The sequence below is a fragment of the Spinacia oleracea genome, chromosome 1, assembly GCF_020520425.1.
Source record: "Spinacia oleracea cultivar Varoflay chromosome 1, BTI_SOV_V1, whole genome shotgun sequence".
Taxonomy (NCBI): Eukaryota; Viridiplantae; Streptophyta; class Magnoliopsida; order Caryophyllales; family Amaranthaceae; genus Spinacia; species Spinacia oleracea.
Window position 1 is genome coordinate 44,579,317 of NC_079487.1, and position 16,388 is coordinate 44,595,704.

The 16,388-nt window shown below is 37.3% G+C and overlaps 1 protein-coding gene across 1 annotated transcript; it reads right to left on the minus strand.

Annotated features, from left to right (window-relative positions):
- Positions 1–4,079: 4,079 nt before the first annotated feature.
- LOC110793958 (condensin-1 complex subunit CAP-D2) lies at positions 4,080–14,529 on the minus strand. Its single transcript, XM_021998895.2, has 17 exons — positions 14,317–14,529; positions 13,883–14,232; positions 12,725–12,885; positions 11,458–12,646; positions 11,138–11,329; positions 9,842–10,498; positions 9,568–9,744; positions 9,233–9,300; positions 8,926–9,148; positions 8,754–8,853; positions 8,513–8,628; positions 8,376–8,433; positions 7,881–8,032; positions 7,591–7,792; positions 5,218–5,385; positions 5,030–5,123; positions 4,080–4,388 (listed from the first exon to the last, which is right to left on the minus strand). The coding sequence occupies exons 1-17, from the start codon at positions 14,447–14,449 to the stop codon at positions 4,385–4,387; spliced, it is 4,044 nt and encodes a 1,347-aa protein (XP_021854587.1). The 5' UTR covers positions 14,450–14,529; the 3' UTR covers positions 4,080–4,384.
- Between the last annotated feature and the right edge of the window lie 1,859 nt (positions 14,530–16,388).

The following is a 16,388-nucleotide window of genomic DNA, read 5'->3' on the forward strand; positions in this document are numbered from 1 at the left end:
GTGTGTTTACCCCCGTCCCTTAGTACTTTTTCATCTCAAATAAGCTCTTCGGAGCGATTTTTAGTACTAATGTGCTCCTTGTAGTGTGTTTGTAGTTTCAGGTTCATCATTGTAGGAATTAGAATGTTTTTGTGCATTTTCTACTCATTTTAATCAATACAAGAGATTATGTACTTTCGAGAGCACACACATTGTGTTGGAAGAGTTTTCGAGCAAAGCGGATATGGAAAGAACTAGAAAACTGACACTCGTCTACTCTTTTGATCATAACTTACGTCTACAACTCCAAATGAAGTGATTCCAATTTGGTTGGATTCTAGACTTCAGTAGCTTTCCAACGAGTGGCCACTCGCCTAATTCCGACGAATAACGAAGGAGATACGGTGTTTTAAAGATAGAGGATCGTGCAGTTTGTACGCGCGCCCGACGGGCGAATGGCTGCCCGACGGGCGAATGGCTGCCCGACGGTCGAATGGCTGCCCGACGGGCGAACATCTGCCCGAGGGGCGGGAGCTGCCCGACCGGGCGCGTGCCGGTGATTTCCAGAATTTCTCCCTCCGCCCGGCGGGCAGACCTGCGCCCGACGGGCGGGTTACGAGCTGGTCGCCCGACGGGCGGAAGGCTGCCCGACCGGGCGACGACAACCCAGGCCCCTTTTTCCGCGGTTTTCTTCCGGTTTTTCCTTATGTTTATGGGCAAACTATAAATACTAGGCTTAGTTATTTTAGTTGGGCAATTTTGATTTTTCTAGTATTAGCCCCTTAGTTTATTTCTCTTAGCTTTGTTTTCTCTCTAAATTTATGCAAACATTTAGTTTTCAATTTCAATAAAAATTCAAGATTTCTATTTCCATTGTTCTTCAATTAAGGTATTGTTCACTATTTCAATTCTTTATTTAGCTCTAATTATATTTTCAATCATGCTAATTGCTTTGTTTATTGTTAATATGCTTGAGTAGTCTAATTTCTAGGGTTTGGGGATCCATGAATAATATGAAGGGATATTGAATAATCATGATTGTTGGCATTGTAATTGATTCCTATTGATTGGTTTATTTCACTATACAATTAGATTTGCGCAGGTTTAATTGTGGTAGTTATGCAATGTCAAATTAAGATTCGAGAGATGCAATTTGATGTTTAGGCTTGTGTCTATAGGTGGAATTAGAGTTAATACGTAGCGAGAGCCCGTTAATTCTAAGTCTATGATTAGTATCGATTCGAGAGAGCATGCTAGTCTAATTAATTACTTTGTTGATTATCGTGATTGTTCATTGTCCTGGATTGTTATTTGTTGGTGAACCTATGCTCTAGATTCCTGAATATATTGATTCTTATTCGTTTAATTATCGTTCGTAGTTTTAGCATACAAACCACCAACCAATTCCTGTTCCCAATAGTCTAGATTAATTAATTGATAGTAGAAAGAACGCATGTTTCCCTGTGGATTCGATCCTGACTTCCCTTGCTACCTAGCTAGTGGACCTTAGGTTATTTTTGATTAGGTGATACGACTTTAGCCTGTCAGTATGAAGTATGAACTCTCATTCAACCAAAATTATTGTTTCAAAGATGAACAAATGTTAATCCCTGTCACACTTTTCTCACAACAGATGAACACATGCGATCTCAAAATAATAACAAGATTCTCACAAAAAAAAAAAAAAAAAAACTACCGCGCACAGCAACGACGCCGAAGACATGGCTGCCGCGCACAGCCATTGCGCCGACGACACGGAGGTTGCGCACAAGACCTGCGCGGCGGCCCTGTCGTCGGTGCAATGGCTGTGCGCGACAGCCGTGTCGCCGGCGCAATTGCAGTGCGCGGTGGGTTCTATTTAGTAAAAAATCAAATAAAATAAGCATCATCGACCTACATCAGGCCATCAACAATGGATGTCTGGGTTAGAATTTGTTCGCGAATCGTCAACGAGTTCGTCCAACCTCTTCCAATTCAAGGTGTTTACTCTCCCTCGTTTTTGTCAGTGTTTAAGATTTATGGTGATGAACTGGTGATGATCAGGGACGAGGCTACGTTGGGGCCCAAGGGTCCCCGGCCCCAGGCACAAATCAGAAAGTCTTTATATATATTTATTATTGTCAATTGTTGACAATGAAATGTAACTTATTGCAGAGGTTTAAACATCAACATTCTTGTAGAAGGTCATAAGTTCGATTCCCAAGTTCTGCACTTTGCATTATTTTTTCCCTTCCCTCTTCTTTTTCTTTTCTTTCTTTCTCTCTCCTTTTTTTTTTCTTTTTTTCTTTTTTCTTTCAAATTTTAATTTTCTTCGTAATTTCTTTCACAAAGACTACTTACAAAAACTACCTATCTTAAAATCATTTCTTATTTTCTTTATTAATTTTACTTATATATATTTTTTTCGATTTTAAAAAAAAAGAATGAAATTGTTTGGCCCTATCAAGATGAATTTTTGGCTTCGTCCCTGATGATGATGCTGCTTAATCTTTTGAACTTGATGATGATGATGCTTAATTTGTTTATCTTTGAACTTGATGAAGATGGTGATGACGATTGACGATGATGATGATGATTCTGCTTATTTTGTTTATCAATTTTGATCCCATTTATTGATTATTAGTGGCGAGATTTTTTATTATTATTATTGTTGTTTTTTTATTGTTATTATTAATTATTATTATTATTGGAGGGAGTGAATATTAAAAGGGCAAAAATTATTTTCCTACGCTAAATGTGGGCGTTTTTAAGAAAATGCGAGCGTCATTTAAAAATCCCACCCTTACAAGCTTGCAAACCGAATAAAAAACACACTACTAAAAACTGTGAAGGTCTCCTTCGTTAACCTGCGGATCTTGAATAACAAAGAAAGAGGTAGAAGACTAAGGCCCTGTTCTTTAGAGCTGAACTGAACTGAACTGAACTGAACTGAACTGAACTAAACTGAACTGAACTGAATACTCCTGAACTGAACTGAACTGAACTGAACTGAACTGAATGCTCCTTAACTGAACTAAACTTAACTGAACTTAACAGAATATATTACCGAAATAAATAATAAATAATAAATAATAAATAATACTCCCTCCGTCCCAGAATACTCGACCCGGTTTGACCGGCACAGAGTTTAAGGGACTTGAATTGACTTATTTAATTTAATATGTAGTAGTTGATAGTGAGGTATTATTTTAATGTAGTTAGTGGGAAATGTGTAAAGGGGTGGGGTTGGAGGAGAGTAGGGGTTGAATTTTTAATTATTATTTGTATGGAATATGGGGTAGGTGGGTTAATAGGGGTGGAGTGAGAAATAATATAATATTGTTAGAATATTTCCATTTTTAGAAACAGGTCAAGTATTAAGGGACGACCCGATAAGGAAAACAGGTCAAGTATTCCGGGACGGAGGGAGTAAATAATAAATAATAAATAATAAATAATAAATAATAAATAATAAATAATAAATATAAATAATAAATAATAAATAATAAATAATAAATAATAAATAATAAATAATAAATAATAAATAATAAATAATAAATAATAAATAATAAATAATAAATAATAAATAATAAATAATAAATAATAAATAATAAATAATAATAATAATAATAATAATAATGAATAATAAATAATTAATAAATTATATTAAATTGATATAAATAAACAAATAATACTAATTAATAAAAATAATAATAAATTATATTAATTATTCATAAATATTTAGTTATAAATAATAATAATATATTATTATTATTATTAAATTAAATTAAATTAAATTAAATTGAATTGAATTGAATTAAACTGAATTAAACTGAACTGAACTTAATGCTCCTGAACTGAACTGAACTGAACTGAATGCTCCTGAACTGAACTGAACTGAATGCTCCTGAACTGAACTGAACTTAACTGAACTTAACTGAACTGAACTGAATGCTCCTGAACTGAATGCTCCTGAACTGAACTGAACTGAACTGCCAAATAAGTCCTGAAGCTGAAATTAAGCCAAAAAGAACAGGGCCTAATAATAACACGAGCAGGTTGGAAGGAACTCGTGATTTTCTCACAATCCACATGAGTCACTAAAGATGACTCGGTAAGAATGCTATGAAACCCCAAAAAATTGGGTTACTTTCATGTTGAACTTCAATGTACATACATAAATACAACAACAAACTCTTTCCCTGCGATGCAACATAGTCCCCTAATCGCCGTTTATTGAATAAGGGACTATTGGAGAACTCCAACCTCATGAGCATCCTAGATTGTTACAACTTACTAGCTAACTATTCACAGTAAAATGCAGGGCAATTTTAACTGACCCTGGGAAAGAGGTTACCAAAACGAGCATACAAAAGGAAATATTTGCCTATTTGCTGGCAAGGAAGCCAGTAAATCCTCTCCGTCCTCACCTGCAGCAACATAAAAGTCACTTACGAGTTATAAGGCTGTCATAGTTTAAAAGTTCAATTAGAAAGGCGTGTCCTTCATTTGCATTCGACCTTATAGTTATATCCCTCGTTTAAGGAGTAATGTGGAGCGGTCATGTTCTCAAGTCATACAGGGCTCGTTTGGTAGTCGGCCATAAATAGTGTCAACGAGAATGAATTTGTATGTAAATTCGTAAGGAAAACCAACATTCATTCTCATGGTAATGATAGTTCACTCGAAATTATCTCTTTTGCTTCATAAATTTCTATTACCATCGATTACCACTTGGGGAGTAGTATTGGATGAGAATGCAAATTTATGCAGAAAAACACCATGTTTGGGATAAGCTTCATTTCCATGGATATTATGATGTTATTTTTCTTGTCAAATAACACTTACATTTATTCTCATTCTCACCGTTTATTACCGGCAACCAAACGGGCCGTAAGTGCTTTCGCACAAACTTGAAAAAAATTAAGTTTGCGAAAGAATGTAACAAAATTATTTGTTTTCAAGTCACTTTACTTAAGATGATCCAATGATTACACAATGACCCAAATTCTCTTATTAAGATTTGAGAGTACCAGAACTATGTCAGATTGTCAGTCAGGCAAGAAGTTACCTTTGCTTTGATCTGGTACTCCTCCTAACAGATACAGTGTTTACAACCTTCTGATCTTTCAGCTTCGATTTCCGGGATCTAGAATTTGACACAGCTGTACACAACAAAGATGCGGTGTAATTGCCAGATTACAGAAAGTTAGATAGCTACCAGGTGGGAATTAAAATACCATCTTTAAGAAGAATTACCTCTTTGATCAACTATTGGCGATAGGACTTCTTCACCACTAGCCTCTGTCTCTGTTGCTTCATTGGTTATAGTGGAACAATTTTCTTCTAGCTCATCAACATTTGATGTTGCGACATCATTCAAACATGGCCCTGCAGACGGGTCGATCACCTCACCATCTATTGCATCTACAAGAAAAAAAGAAGGGTTTTAATGGTGAAACATGCATGGACCAAAGCCTTTTTACTGTGACTCGTTAAATTGCTGATAGATTTGGCAGACGAGGTAGCCATTTTCTACTGTGAAAAATGTCGGGCAAGTTATTAGTAATGGTATCATTTCATTTGACTTAGTTCAGGAGAGGTGGGGCCGGGTTGGTGTAGTTATAGACCACAAACCTCAACAAAGTCTTAGAACTCACAAAGGCAAATCTAAAATTTTCCAGATCCTGTAACATCCGGTGAAGGACAAATCTCAACTTCCTTTCTCTATAAAACTCTAGTCCCATAAAGATGGCATTTGAACAGAAAGTCATGTTAATAATAGGCAGTTTAATAACCATTAGTGTAGACATGTTTCTGTATTACTCATTATCATCAAATTCAGTTATCTGATACCACACTGTAGATTTCTTAAATCTATCTAAAAAGTTCCTTCACCTGCTAATTAAGTAGTTCTAATTAAGTAGTTCTGAGGTATTTATTCCACTTGAAACAAATTTATTTATTAGCTTCTCAATTCACTGTGCTCTTGAAACAATAGATCCTTACACCAAACACATCCAAGTAATTGTCCATTGATTTCCTCTGCATCAACTAAATACCGGCTAAAAGGAATATTTCCATTATTCCATTATAAATTAATTACAGATGATGTTTCATACGGTGGTTATGTTTTGTCACTGAATTTGCAATGCAGTATATTCTGATGATAATGAGAATAGACCAATCAGCAGGTGTGATCAGTACAACGTCTTGTTAGTTCCATAGCACCCAGTTCCTGCAGCCTCTGGTGCGCACTGTTAGTTCAGTTTGGTTAAATGAGAAGCATTGTGGATTTGTATACTTCCTCCGTTTTTTTCACTTGCACCATTTTCCTTTTATGAAAGTTGCATATTAATTGCACCATTTCCTTTTATGGTATTTTTTCACATGTTTCTTGGTGTGTTCACACACTAAGTACCTACTTTACCCTTACTCACATTTCACATTTAGCATTGTTACCTAACCTTTTTCCTCTCTTTTTGTTTGTTATCATAAGGGCTATTTTGATATTTACAATTTTTCTTAATCTTTGTGCCCAATCCAAATGGTGCAAGTAAAAAAAAAAGAGGTATTAAGAAAGCTCCAAAAGTTTCAGTAGAGACAAAGTCCTTCTACACAGGCTATTGATGAGAAGGGCTAAACTCTTGGACTCTTTGTTTGTTGAAATTTCCCAAGTCGGGCTAACTAAAGAACATATTTGAGGAGCTAATCAATGGCTCGAGTTTGTTGAACCCCTCCCTTGTCCCACCTCCCCGACCTCCTGGGTTGCCAGAAAATAAACAAGGCTTTCATAATGATCTATACTTCAAAGGTCAACTATTTATGTCAAAGTTATACCTGGTGAATAGCATTTCTACTTGTTAAGGGTAAGGTTGCCTACATCTTGACCTCCTCATACACACCCTTCTTGAGATCCAATCTATTGTGTGGTCATTGATGCTAATATGCTATAGCTGATGTAGAAAGATAATTGTTCATCTGTTTAGCCAATGTCCTTTTGCAGGGTTTTTGGTTATCAATCATAAAGGGGAGAGGAAAGCAATTAACTTGCATTTTCCTTCCAAATCTTTCTAACACTAGAAGTATATCACTTTATTAAACGGATATAGAAAATGGATCCCTCCCATTCTCTTTTCTCCCACCCCAATTTCAATGTCAAATAAGGGGTAATGGATGTCTCATTCTTCCTACCCTACCCCAATACCCCCCCTACCCCTATCCAAACACATTGTTTGAAGCAGGTGAATAAAGTTGTTATAGTTGTATAAATGACACAACAAAAATCATATCCAATATCCTAATGATCTCTCCTCCTCAATAAAGAAGTGAGAAAGTACACATTACCATTTGTACTGTGAGAATATGAGATAGACCAAAGGTGGATACGAATTTTCTAGGCTATAAGGCTCATAACCATGTAAGTATCGGTCTATGGGATCACACATTGATCAAAACCAAACAAGTACAATTTTGCATTACAATTATCTCTCACCTCGTTGACAATTCTAGAGTGAGGCTTATGCTCATATCAACGTAATCTTTCCAAAAGGGACACAGATGCCAAACGTGACGGTAATGCAGAAAAATACAAGTAAAAAAATAACGTGGAGTATGAACGGAAACATCTACCTTTGGTGATTGAAGCATCTTCATTTTCTTGTCTGGTTTTACCAGCAACGATGAAACCTTCTAAGTTGTCAATTCTGTCTTTGTGGGCTTGTGCATTTCGTGCTGTGACTTCCTGCTCCTTCTTCTCCAAATGATACTTGTTGAGCTTTTCCTCAAACTCCTCAATAGATGATTTCAGTTCTGGTTTTGCAAACTTCTTGCCCTGATTTAATTTAACAAAAAGTTGGAATAGCACCAGTAAAATTTGGAAACTCAGCAGATTCAGGTTCATTGTTCAACAATGATATTACCTTGTTTATTATGTTTCTGAAATGGCCCAAAACAGAATCCTCAGATAAAGCATGTTCATATGTCTTAAAGGACTCGATAAGCTTTTTCATTCCTTTGTCGGTGAATGTCAACTGAGAAAGGCAATATGCAAGGCATTCCCAGTGACAAGTATCTGCAGAAACATGTTTACCCAAATGAATCGATATTATAGAGAAGAAACCGACACAAAATTATCATTTGGAAAGAGCTCAATTGAAAGCACTTGTTCAGATAATATCAATGACCAGGGAATTTTTCAAACAGAGTAAAAAACACAGGACAATAACAATAGAGCTTTCCTATATGACAGTTAATAGCTGAACACCTGCACTGCAAGCATTCTTACAAAGAGAATTGCCTAACCATTAAGAACTGAAAAAATGACATTACCGCACTGCAATCGGCAAATTTTCTATAGGGCAGCATGTAAATATAAAAAACCATAATGAACACATATTATACACGTTCATGCCAACCTGTAACCCCATTAAACCGGTTGCAAAGCTTCTCAACCAAGCCTTCCATTTGTTTATCCTGTAGAAGACAGGAAGAATATATAAATATGATGCACCCAAGAAAATCAATACAAGATTTAGTAAGAGGTGCCGTTAACCTTTTTAATGGAACCAATTAAGAATTGCATAATGTTGCAGAATGGTTCTGTCTTCAAATTCTGTTGGGAAAGCTTGCCAAGAATATCAGGAAGTAGATTATATATCGGATTCGATCCTGAAGAATGACAAAGAACTCTTTCATGTTGTTTTTATATGGAATAGAGAAATCATATAAGATGTCTCCATTTCAAGCAATTCCATTTCTATCCAAGTGCACATGTAAATTTTAATCGTTTGTACCTTTCTTTGCTAATTCAGTGAAGAAGAGTTTTGCCAGATTTGAAATTCTATCATCTTCATCCTCCAATCTCACAGCCATTTCATATATGTAACCCTTGACCTGATTATGCACTGGCCATTATCAGACACAATTTGGGACACAAAAGTAATTCAAATAGTTGTGCATTCATACCTTCATCATCTCATTCAAGATAAGATGTGAAAGAACCAAAACAGCATTTTTCCTGACAGAAACTGATGGATCACGCAACCTAGCATACATGTGCTCAGTCCAAGGTTCAAGTAAATTAGGAAATCGGACTGCCAGGTCTCCAAGAGCTATGGTGCAATTTGATCGAACAGTTTCTGATGATGTACTCTCCACAACTGTGAACAGCAACTGAAGATTTGCTTCACTGAACATCATTGAAAATGAAATTAATTTAAAAGTGTCAACTCAGTCATGAACCATGCCAAGAGAGAAGAGAGGGCATTCTCACCAAAAAGATGCATCGACAATCATAAAACGACACAGAGCAAGCATAGCAGCTGCTTGCAGTTCCAGATTCTATAAACAGGAAAAACAAAATATATGAGAATGAAAAACGTAAAAAGACTTAGCTAAGCTTCCTTTTACTGTTTGAGAGAAAGATTAAACATCAGTGTTTTAACTCCTTGAAGCTTCAAATATCAGGGAAGGCAGACCAACATCTTCCAGATACATGCCAAAGTAGCCAAACAATGTCGTTCATATTTCTTTGTTATATGAGGCGTAGATTTGTTTTCCATGAAAGATCTTAGCTGTGATAACAGACCGCAGAATTGAGGAACTTACCTTCTGCATCAAACTAAAGTTTCTGCAGAGCTTCGAAAGAAAACCTGCACAGTATCCAAGCAAGTTCTTTTCATCAGAACCACCAGATAAAATTTCTCTCTCTGCCTTGTCAGCTAGTGAATCAAGCATTGCATCATCAGAGGCTGAAACACCTAATTCAGCATTTATACCACTGTCCTGTAAGTTACCAGCAGTATATTCAGTAATGTGCAAACAAATGCATTAAAAGAACATTCAAGATGCCATAAACTTGCCATTATACTTGCCAACTCACCTTTGCAGCATCAGGAGTCAAACCGCTACCATCAACAGTCTGCCTCTCCTTCACTGCCTTTTGTTTTTGAATCTTTCTAACACAAGATTCGATATACATTAACTGATGCATGGCAACATGGCTTATAACAAACAAATATCTACTGAGTTTTCCAGCTTGAACAGTGGTAGGGCCATGAACAGTCTCGGTCTCATTCTCATTTTCCTTGTCATGCTGCAAAGGACCAGAATCCCCAAAATTGAATACAAAAGTCTGAGATTTTTTTACTACCCTGGCAGCAATAATTTCTGGAGCTGGGTGAAGTGTATATATTGCGCCTATTGCTTTATCAGCAGCACTGTACCAGATGTTTTCTGGAAGCCAAGAACCAGTTATTATACTCTCTAGTGCGGCAAAGATACGACTCCCGTTATTAGCCAGCAGCTTTTTTCTGTCTTCTTCAGATAACCTCTGAAGAGTAGTACAGGCAGTTCTTGCAAGCAAGGGATCTACCTTAGCCCATCGGCCAAATCCGATATCAATAATGTCTTGTAAGTGAGAACCTAGAATTTCACTTGATGACTTTGCAGCCATACAGAGAACAGTTAAGGCACCACGACACTGTTCTGCTGTAGTTCTGGGTAAATTAAAGCAAAAGAAGTCCCACAAAGCTGAAATCTGAAAAGGCAGTTGTTCAAGTAGATTTCCATTTAGAGTACAGTGTTATTGTAGAATGACAATCGATAGTAAATTCATATTTTAAACGACAAAAAATATGGAATTGTAGAAGTTAATTAAGTAATCAGTTAGTACGGACTACAATAGGATTAATCATTTTGTACCCCAGATATTTGAAAGCTTCAACAGCTACACGTCTGTAATTCAGTTAAGTAAAAATTATGATACAGTTTTAAAGTAATAGGGAACTTGCTGGCAATATGAAATGAGATACTGTCATTATGAAAATGAAGAATTGAACATTTGCAGCTGTGTACCCCCTCTTCCACCACTAATGAGTAAAGGTATTACCCAAAAGCAACATTTATAAAAATTTACCAAGCACTTTAATCTTCAGGTAACATATTTGTTCATTTTAGGAATTTCTAACAAAGTGCAAGAACTTGAATGTCAGTTGTGTTAGTGCAATATTAACTCCCTAAGACATAGGTCATGTAGTCACAAAATCAACCTCAATGGATGCCTAATAACAATCTGCTCTAAGAGCACAGTAACTTTAATAACACAGCTTCCATATAAAGAGCTTTACCAGCAAGTTTGAAAAAAAGAAAAAAGTTAGAAGACAAAAGATTAAGTTACCGTTCCAGATGATACATCCCCTTTAAACACTAAAGCGCCAATTATGGACTCCAGAGCCGCAAGATCTCCAATATTTGAATCTATCGCAAGTTTCAAAAGATTCTTAGCAGTTTCCAGTGAGTTCTTTGTAATATAAATGGTGATGAAAGCATTCTCTACAGCCTCACATATGGCTTTGTCCTGAGAAAAAACCTGTAAAAGAAAAGCAGGAGCAATAACATTTAGATTCCTCAAAATATGTGAAAGATAACCTAATGGGTGTAGCACATAATCAAACTTAAGACATGCTGTAGTGAAGGTTCGAAAAGTTAAATCAGTACCAGAGGCAACATCTTGCGAAGGCAGGCTTCTGATCCATCAATCTGAAACTGTCTACATCTCATGAGCAAGAGTATAGTATTCTCTACATCCGAAGCAGAGGAAGAAGCCATCAGTTGAACAAGAGTTGGCATTGTAGCTGATAGACACTTGGAAAAACTTAGGCCAGCCTCCAGGGAAGCAACCAGAGCCCTAGTCTGCTCCACATTGCCAACATCAGGAACAGAATTATCTTTCAGAACAGTCCCTTCTTCAACCTGGGACAAATAGCTATCAGTTACACTATTTGGCAGCTCATCAGATCTGGTTTCCGTGTTCACATGATCGACATCACCATCCCCATTACAGTTGCCTTTATCAGATGGCGCTCCATCAATATCATTTTCTTCATTCATCTCTGGCTGAAGAGCACTTAGCTTATTCTTGTATTTGTCCAGTGTCGCTTCAAAAGATGATATGCGAAGTTGAGGCCCGAACGGATTATGCTGAAGCATTACAATGAGTAAATTTAAAGCAGATTTTCTTACAATAGCACTCTTGTCTTCCAATCTTCCAGCAGCCACTGTTGCCACTTCATTCCATAGACCAATTAAAACGGAATGTTCTTCACACAGTTCAGACCAAACTTGAAGCACCCTGCTTCTTGTATAAGCTGAAACATCACGACACCGCTCTAGCAAAATTTCCAGCATAGCCTGTTTAGTTCGCAGACGAACTGATTTTGAGCTTACCTCACCTTCGTCATCTTTAAATGCTTTAGAAACCAACTTTCCAAGCACCCCCACAAGTGCATTCCTGATCTTGTAAGATTCTCCACCAAAATGTGGGACTAGAATGCCAATATTCGTTGAGACCAACTTAGGCAATCTCTCAGAGAGCTCAACAAGAAAGCGCCCTATGTTTTCTGCACCCACTGTATCCTTGGCATAATTCTTTGGGTTTGTCCTTCCAATCTCTCTAATAATAGAGGTAGCCAAGCTCCCATCAGCGTACTTCTTTTCAGCCCCTGCCACAGCATCAGCCATTGCAGTGACAACAAAATCATACTTGTGTAGCGAATGAATAATAGAGGCAGACGTTTGTGCCAAATAGTGGTACTTAGTAGCACAACTCCCAATAATGCGACACAAAGCATCTTTTGCATCAGAATCCTTCAGCAGTATAGGATTTTCAAACATGAGAAATGCATTCCTAGAAAAATTGAACAATGTCATCGTTTACATAGAATAATAATACAAAACTCAATAGAAGTTTCACCACCAAACTTACTTTGCAATGAAAGAAAGGTAATTCTCATCAGGATCTGAGGATCCAAATAAAGTTGATAGATTAATCTCAAGCGAATTGGCAATTAAGGTTAGAATCCGCCCTCGTTGTCCTTCCCATTTCCATGCATTTATTGGCAATTTCTTCCGGCTGGTAGCTGCCGTCTAAAACCACACAAGAAAAGTGACAATAATCAACTTCGAATAACTAGGATTTTCCCAATTAGGACTTTCCAGTAACAGGTTAGGAACATAGGAGCATATATTTATGACTCTTTTCGAAGAATATTACAGAGACAGGAAAATAGCTAATTCTAGTGACTTGTCGGAATGCTTTTGCCCAATTTCCGCCACATCATGTACACTCTAGTGACTCAATTTACTTATGATGACGTAAATAAAATGGAAAGTGTTTTTCAAGCTCCTGTTACTTCAGAGTGATAGTCCTCCTATCTACAGTTACCCTAAACCCTATCTTTATCCTTTTCCTCTCTAAACTATTGTATGTATTATCCTTTTCTCTTAACCTCTCACATGAAGGTTGGCAACCTAGCCAAACATTTCACCATTCGGATTTAATAATATGATTGTCCTAATTACTCTCTCTTTATGCATTTACTGCACTATTTCATAAACCTCATTCTTTTAGTTTTATCCCACCTTCTTCAGTAAACGTGAAAAGACAACAAGAACAAACACTCTACTCCCAACATTTGACATTAACCGTTGTCTAACGCTGTACACGAGTTTTTACAAGGCGTTAATTATCGTCTATTGTATTGGTATGTAAATTGATAATTAATATTTAATAGTGCATTTGTAATTTTATACTAACAAAATAACAAATACATGCAATTATTGAGTAAGAGGGGTAAAACATATGGAGTAATAAAAGAAAATCTAGATTTCCAAGTATACAATTTGTGTCAAGCAAACACCAGTTACACCAACATGAATCAATAAGGGCTTATCTAACCAAAATCCCTAATGAAACTAGACAAAATCATGTGTCCTCCAGTGTTATTAATGTTTGGTATAATTAGCCCTTAGGTTCTGCATATATCCAAGTTCCCTAATAAAATTTGATTATACTCCAGTAAAATGCACACTGTACATTGAAAGAGGGCAAGGAAAGACAAGGCTAATTCTGGTGAATACTTACTTTGGAGGTATTGATAGAAGCCGTACTTGACTCCTCGGCAAGAATAATATGAACAAGAAAGAAAGTGTAGATTTTGAAAGCATTTCGATGCGAAGCAACTCGCTCGAGCATAGCAGAACCATCATCAGCACCACCGTCATCATCGTCATTTGGAGGACACTGCGACACTCTGGAGAGAGAATCGATATTCGGAAGAAGCACACTGAAATTCGACCGAAGGCTTTCGACGATGTTGAATTTACAGGGCGGAGTAAGAGAAGAGTACCACTTCACCAAGGAATACACTCGATCAAAGACCTCTTGATCTTCGATGCAGAAAAGCTCTTTATCTGATAGGTCGAATGAAACACCTGAAACGTCAAAATTGAGAGAATTTAGTGACGGAAACGTAAAACTAGGGTTTTGAAATTGGGGTTTTTGGAGAGAGAAATTACCTTTGACGAATTCTTCGAGGTCAGAAGAGCGAAATTCAGTGATGTTGGTTGGCTTTTGGGCGGAGAGATGGTTGTCTTCGTTTTCTTCTTCAAGGGAGTGGAGATTTGGGGGGAAGATGAAGGTGGGCGCCATTGCCGAAAGAGGAGAGAGAAAGTCTGAAATGAAGCTCCTGAATTTTAATTTTGGAATGTTTTTTTTACTTTTTTCAGTCGTTGTTATTTGAATTTGAATTGGAATAGGCGGGAATTTAACGGTTCTTTCATTTTGGCTTTTCGAGTGCTTTCTCAAAAGGAAAATTAAATTCTAATAATCCAACATTTGTCCGGTAATCCATTAACAGTCCCACCTATGAGGTATTCTTAGATGATCCAACATTTGGTACCCATTTTCTTTTAACAAACCCTTTTTACCGGTTACCTGAAAGAAAAAGTCAACCAACAAACCCTTTTTACCGGTTCTTTCATGTTGACTGGGCATTTCCCTCCCTTTCCCTCTCAGTATCTGATATCCACAGCAAAACCCAACCCTCATAATCCTACACGCCACCGCAAAACCACCACTTTCTCTCTCCAAAAAACTCCTAACCTCCGACGAAATCCTCTCCTCCGACCCCACCTCCCTCTCTCTCCGCCGCCCCATCGACTGCGGCTACCTCATAAACCCCACCTCTTCCGCACTCTAACCTCCGACGAAATCCTCTCCTCCGACCCCACCTCCCTCTCTTTCCGCCGCCCATCGACCGCAGCTACCTTCTAAACTCCGGCCTCCAACGCGATATCTGGGCCCACCTCTTCCGCACTCTCCTACTCCCTTCCCCACACTTCTCCTCCCTCCTCCTCACTCACCCCCTATTTTCTCTCTCCTCTTCCCCTCTCTTCGAACTCGTCTTCGAAGATTTCAATTTTCGATCACTCTACATTTCTGATTCACCTATTTGGTTCACCTCTACAAAGCTAGTAGAAACCCTAACGGTGTCGTTTAGAGGACCCAATGTAGCCTTGTTGTTGATTGTGGGTTTTCTTTCACTCATTGTGCTAAAATTTTCCAGAATTTTTCCCTTAATTATTGGGTTAAGGTCTTGATTTAGGGGGGCAAAGTTTTGACTAGTTATCTGAAAGAATTGGTTTCGTATCGTACCATTAATGTTATGGATGAGACTTTGGCCCAACCATGACTAATTCACGATGAGAAAAACGTAGGAAAATTTGTAATTATTAATTCAACCTTTGCCCGGTATTCTTTAATTAAGCCTACCTATGCGATATTTCTAAATAATCCAACCTTTATGACCCAACTACTACTATTAAGCCTGGATGACCGGTTACCTGCTACAAAGTCAAGGAAAATTTATAATTATTAATCCAACCTTTGCCCGATTTTCTTTAATTAAGCCTACCTATGCGATATTTCTAAATAATCCAACCTTTATGACCCAACTACTATTATTAAGCCTAGATGACCGGTTACCTGCTACAAAGTCAACGTTAAAAACGTTGACAACCTAAAGTTGGTTTCCCTCCTAAAATATTGGACACGTCATCATCACTTGCCACCTAAACAAAGATTTCATTTTTTTTAAAAAAAACCCTTAACCCTTCTCTTCTCTGTACCGTGTTTCAATTCCTCTCTCCTCTATTACTGCTGCTTCAACCACAATTGTACTGGCTCATGACATCATCATCGATTTTCTTGTGGAAATAGGTGACTTCATCCACGCGCATTCAAATTTCGTCTCCAAAATCGTACAATTGAATGTGAACTTACGAACCTTAGCGTTTTTGTTCCTTTTTTGGTAAATTTTGAATTTTGGGCTTCCTTGATGGTCAGTTCGTAAAAACCCGAGTTGTTGCAATAATATAGTTTTTTTTGTTGAGGGATTTAGGTTATTGTCGTCTTGTTGAAAATTTAGAAAGAAAAAAATACCTTGAATTTGAACAAGATCCAGATCCAACAGGCAATTGCTTTACCCCAGCCATAGCAATTAAAGAAAATAAGGGAATTTTTTTTTTTTAAAAAAAAGTATAATTGTAATATGCCACGTAAGCGTGAATACCGCCTATAGCAGGTTAGT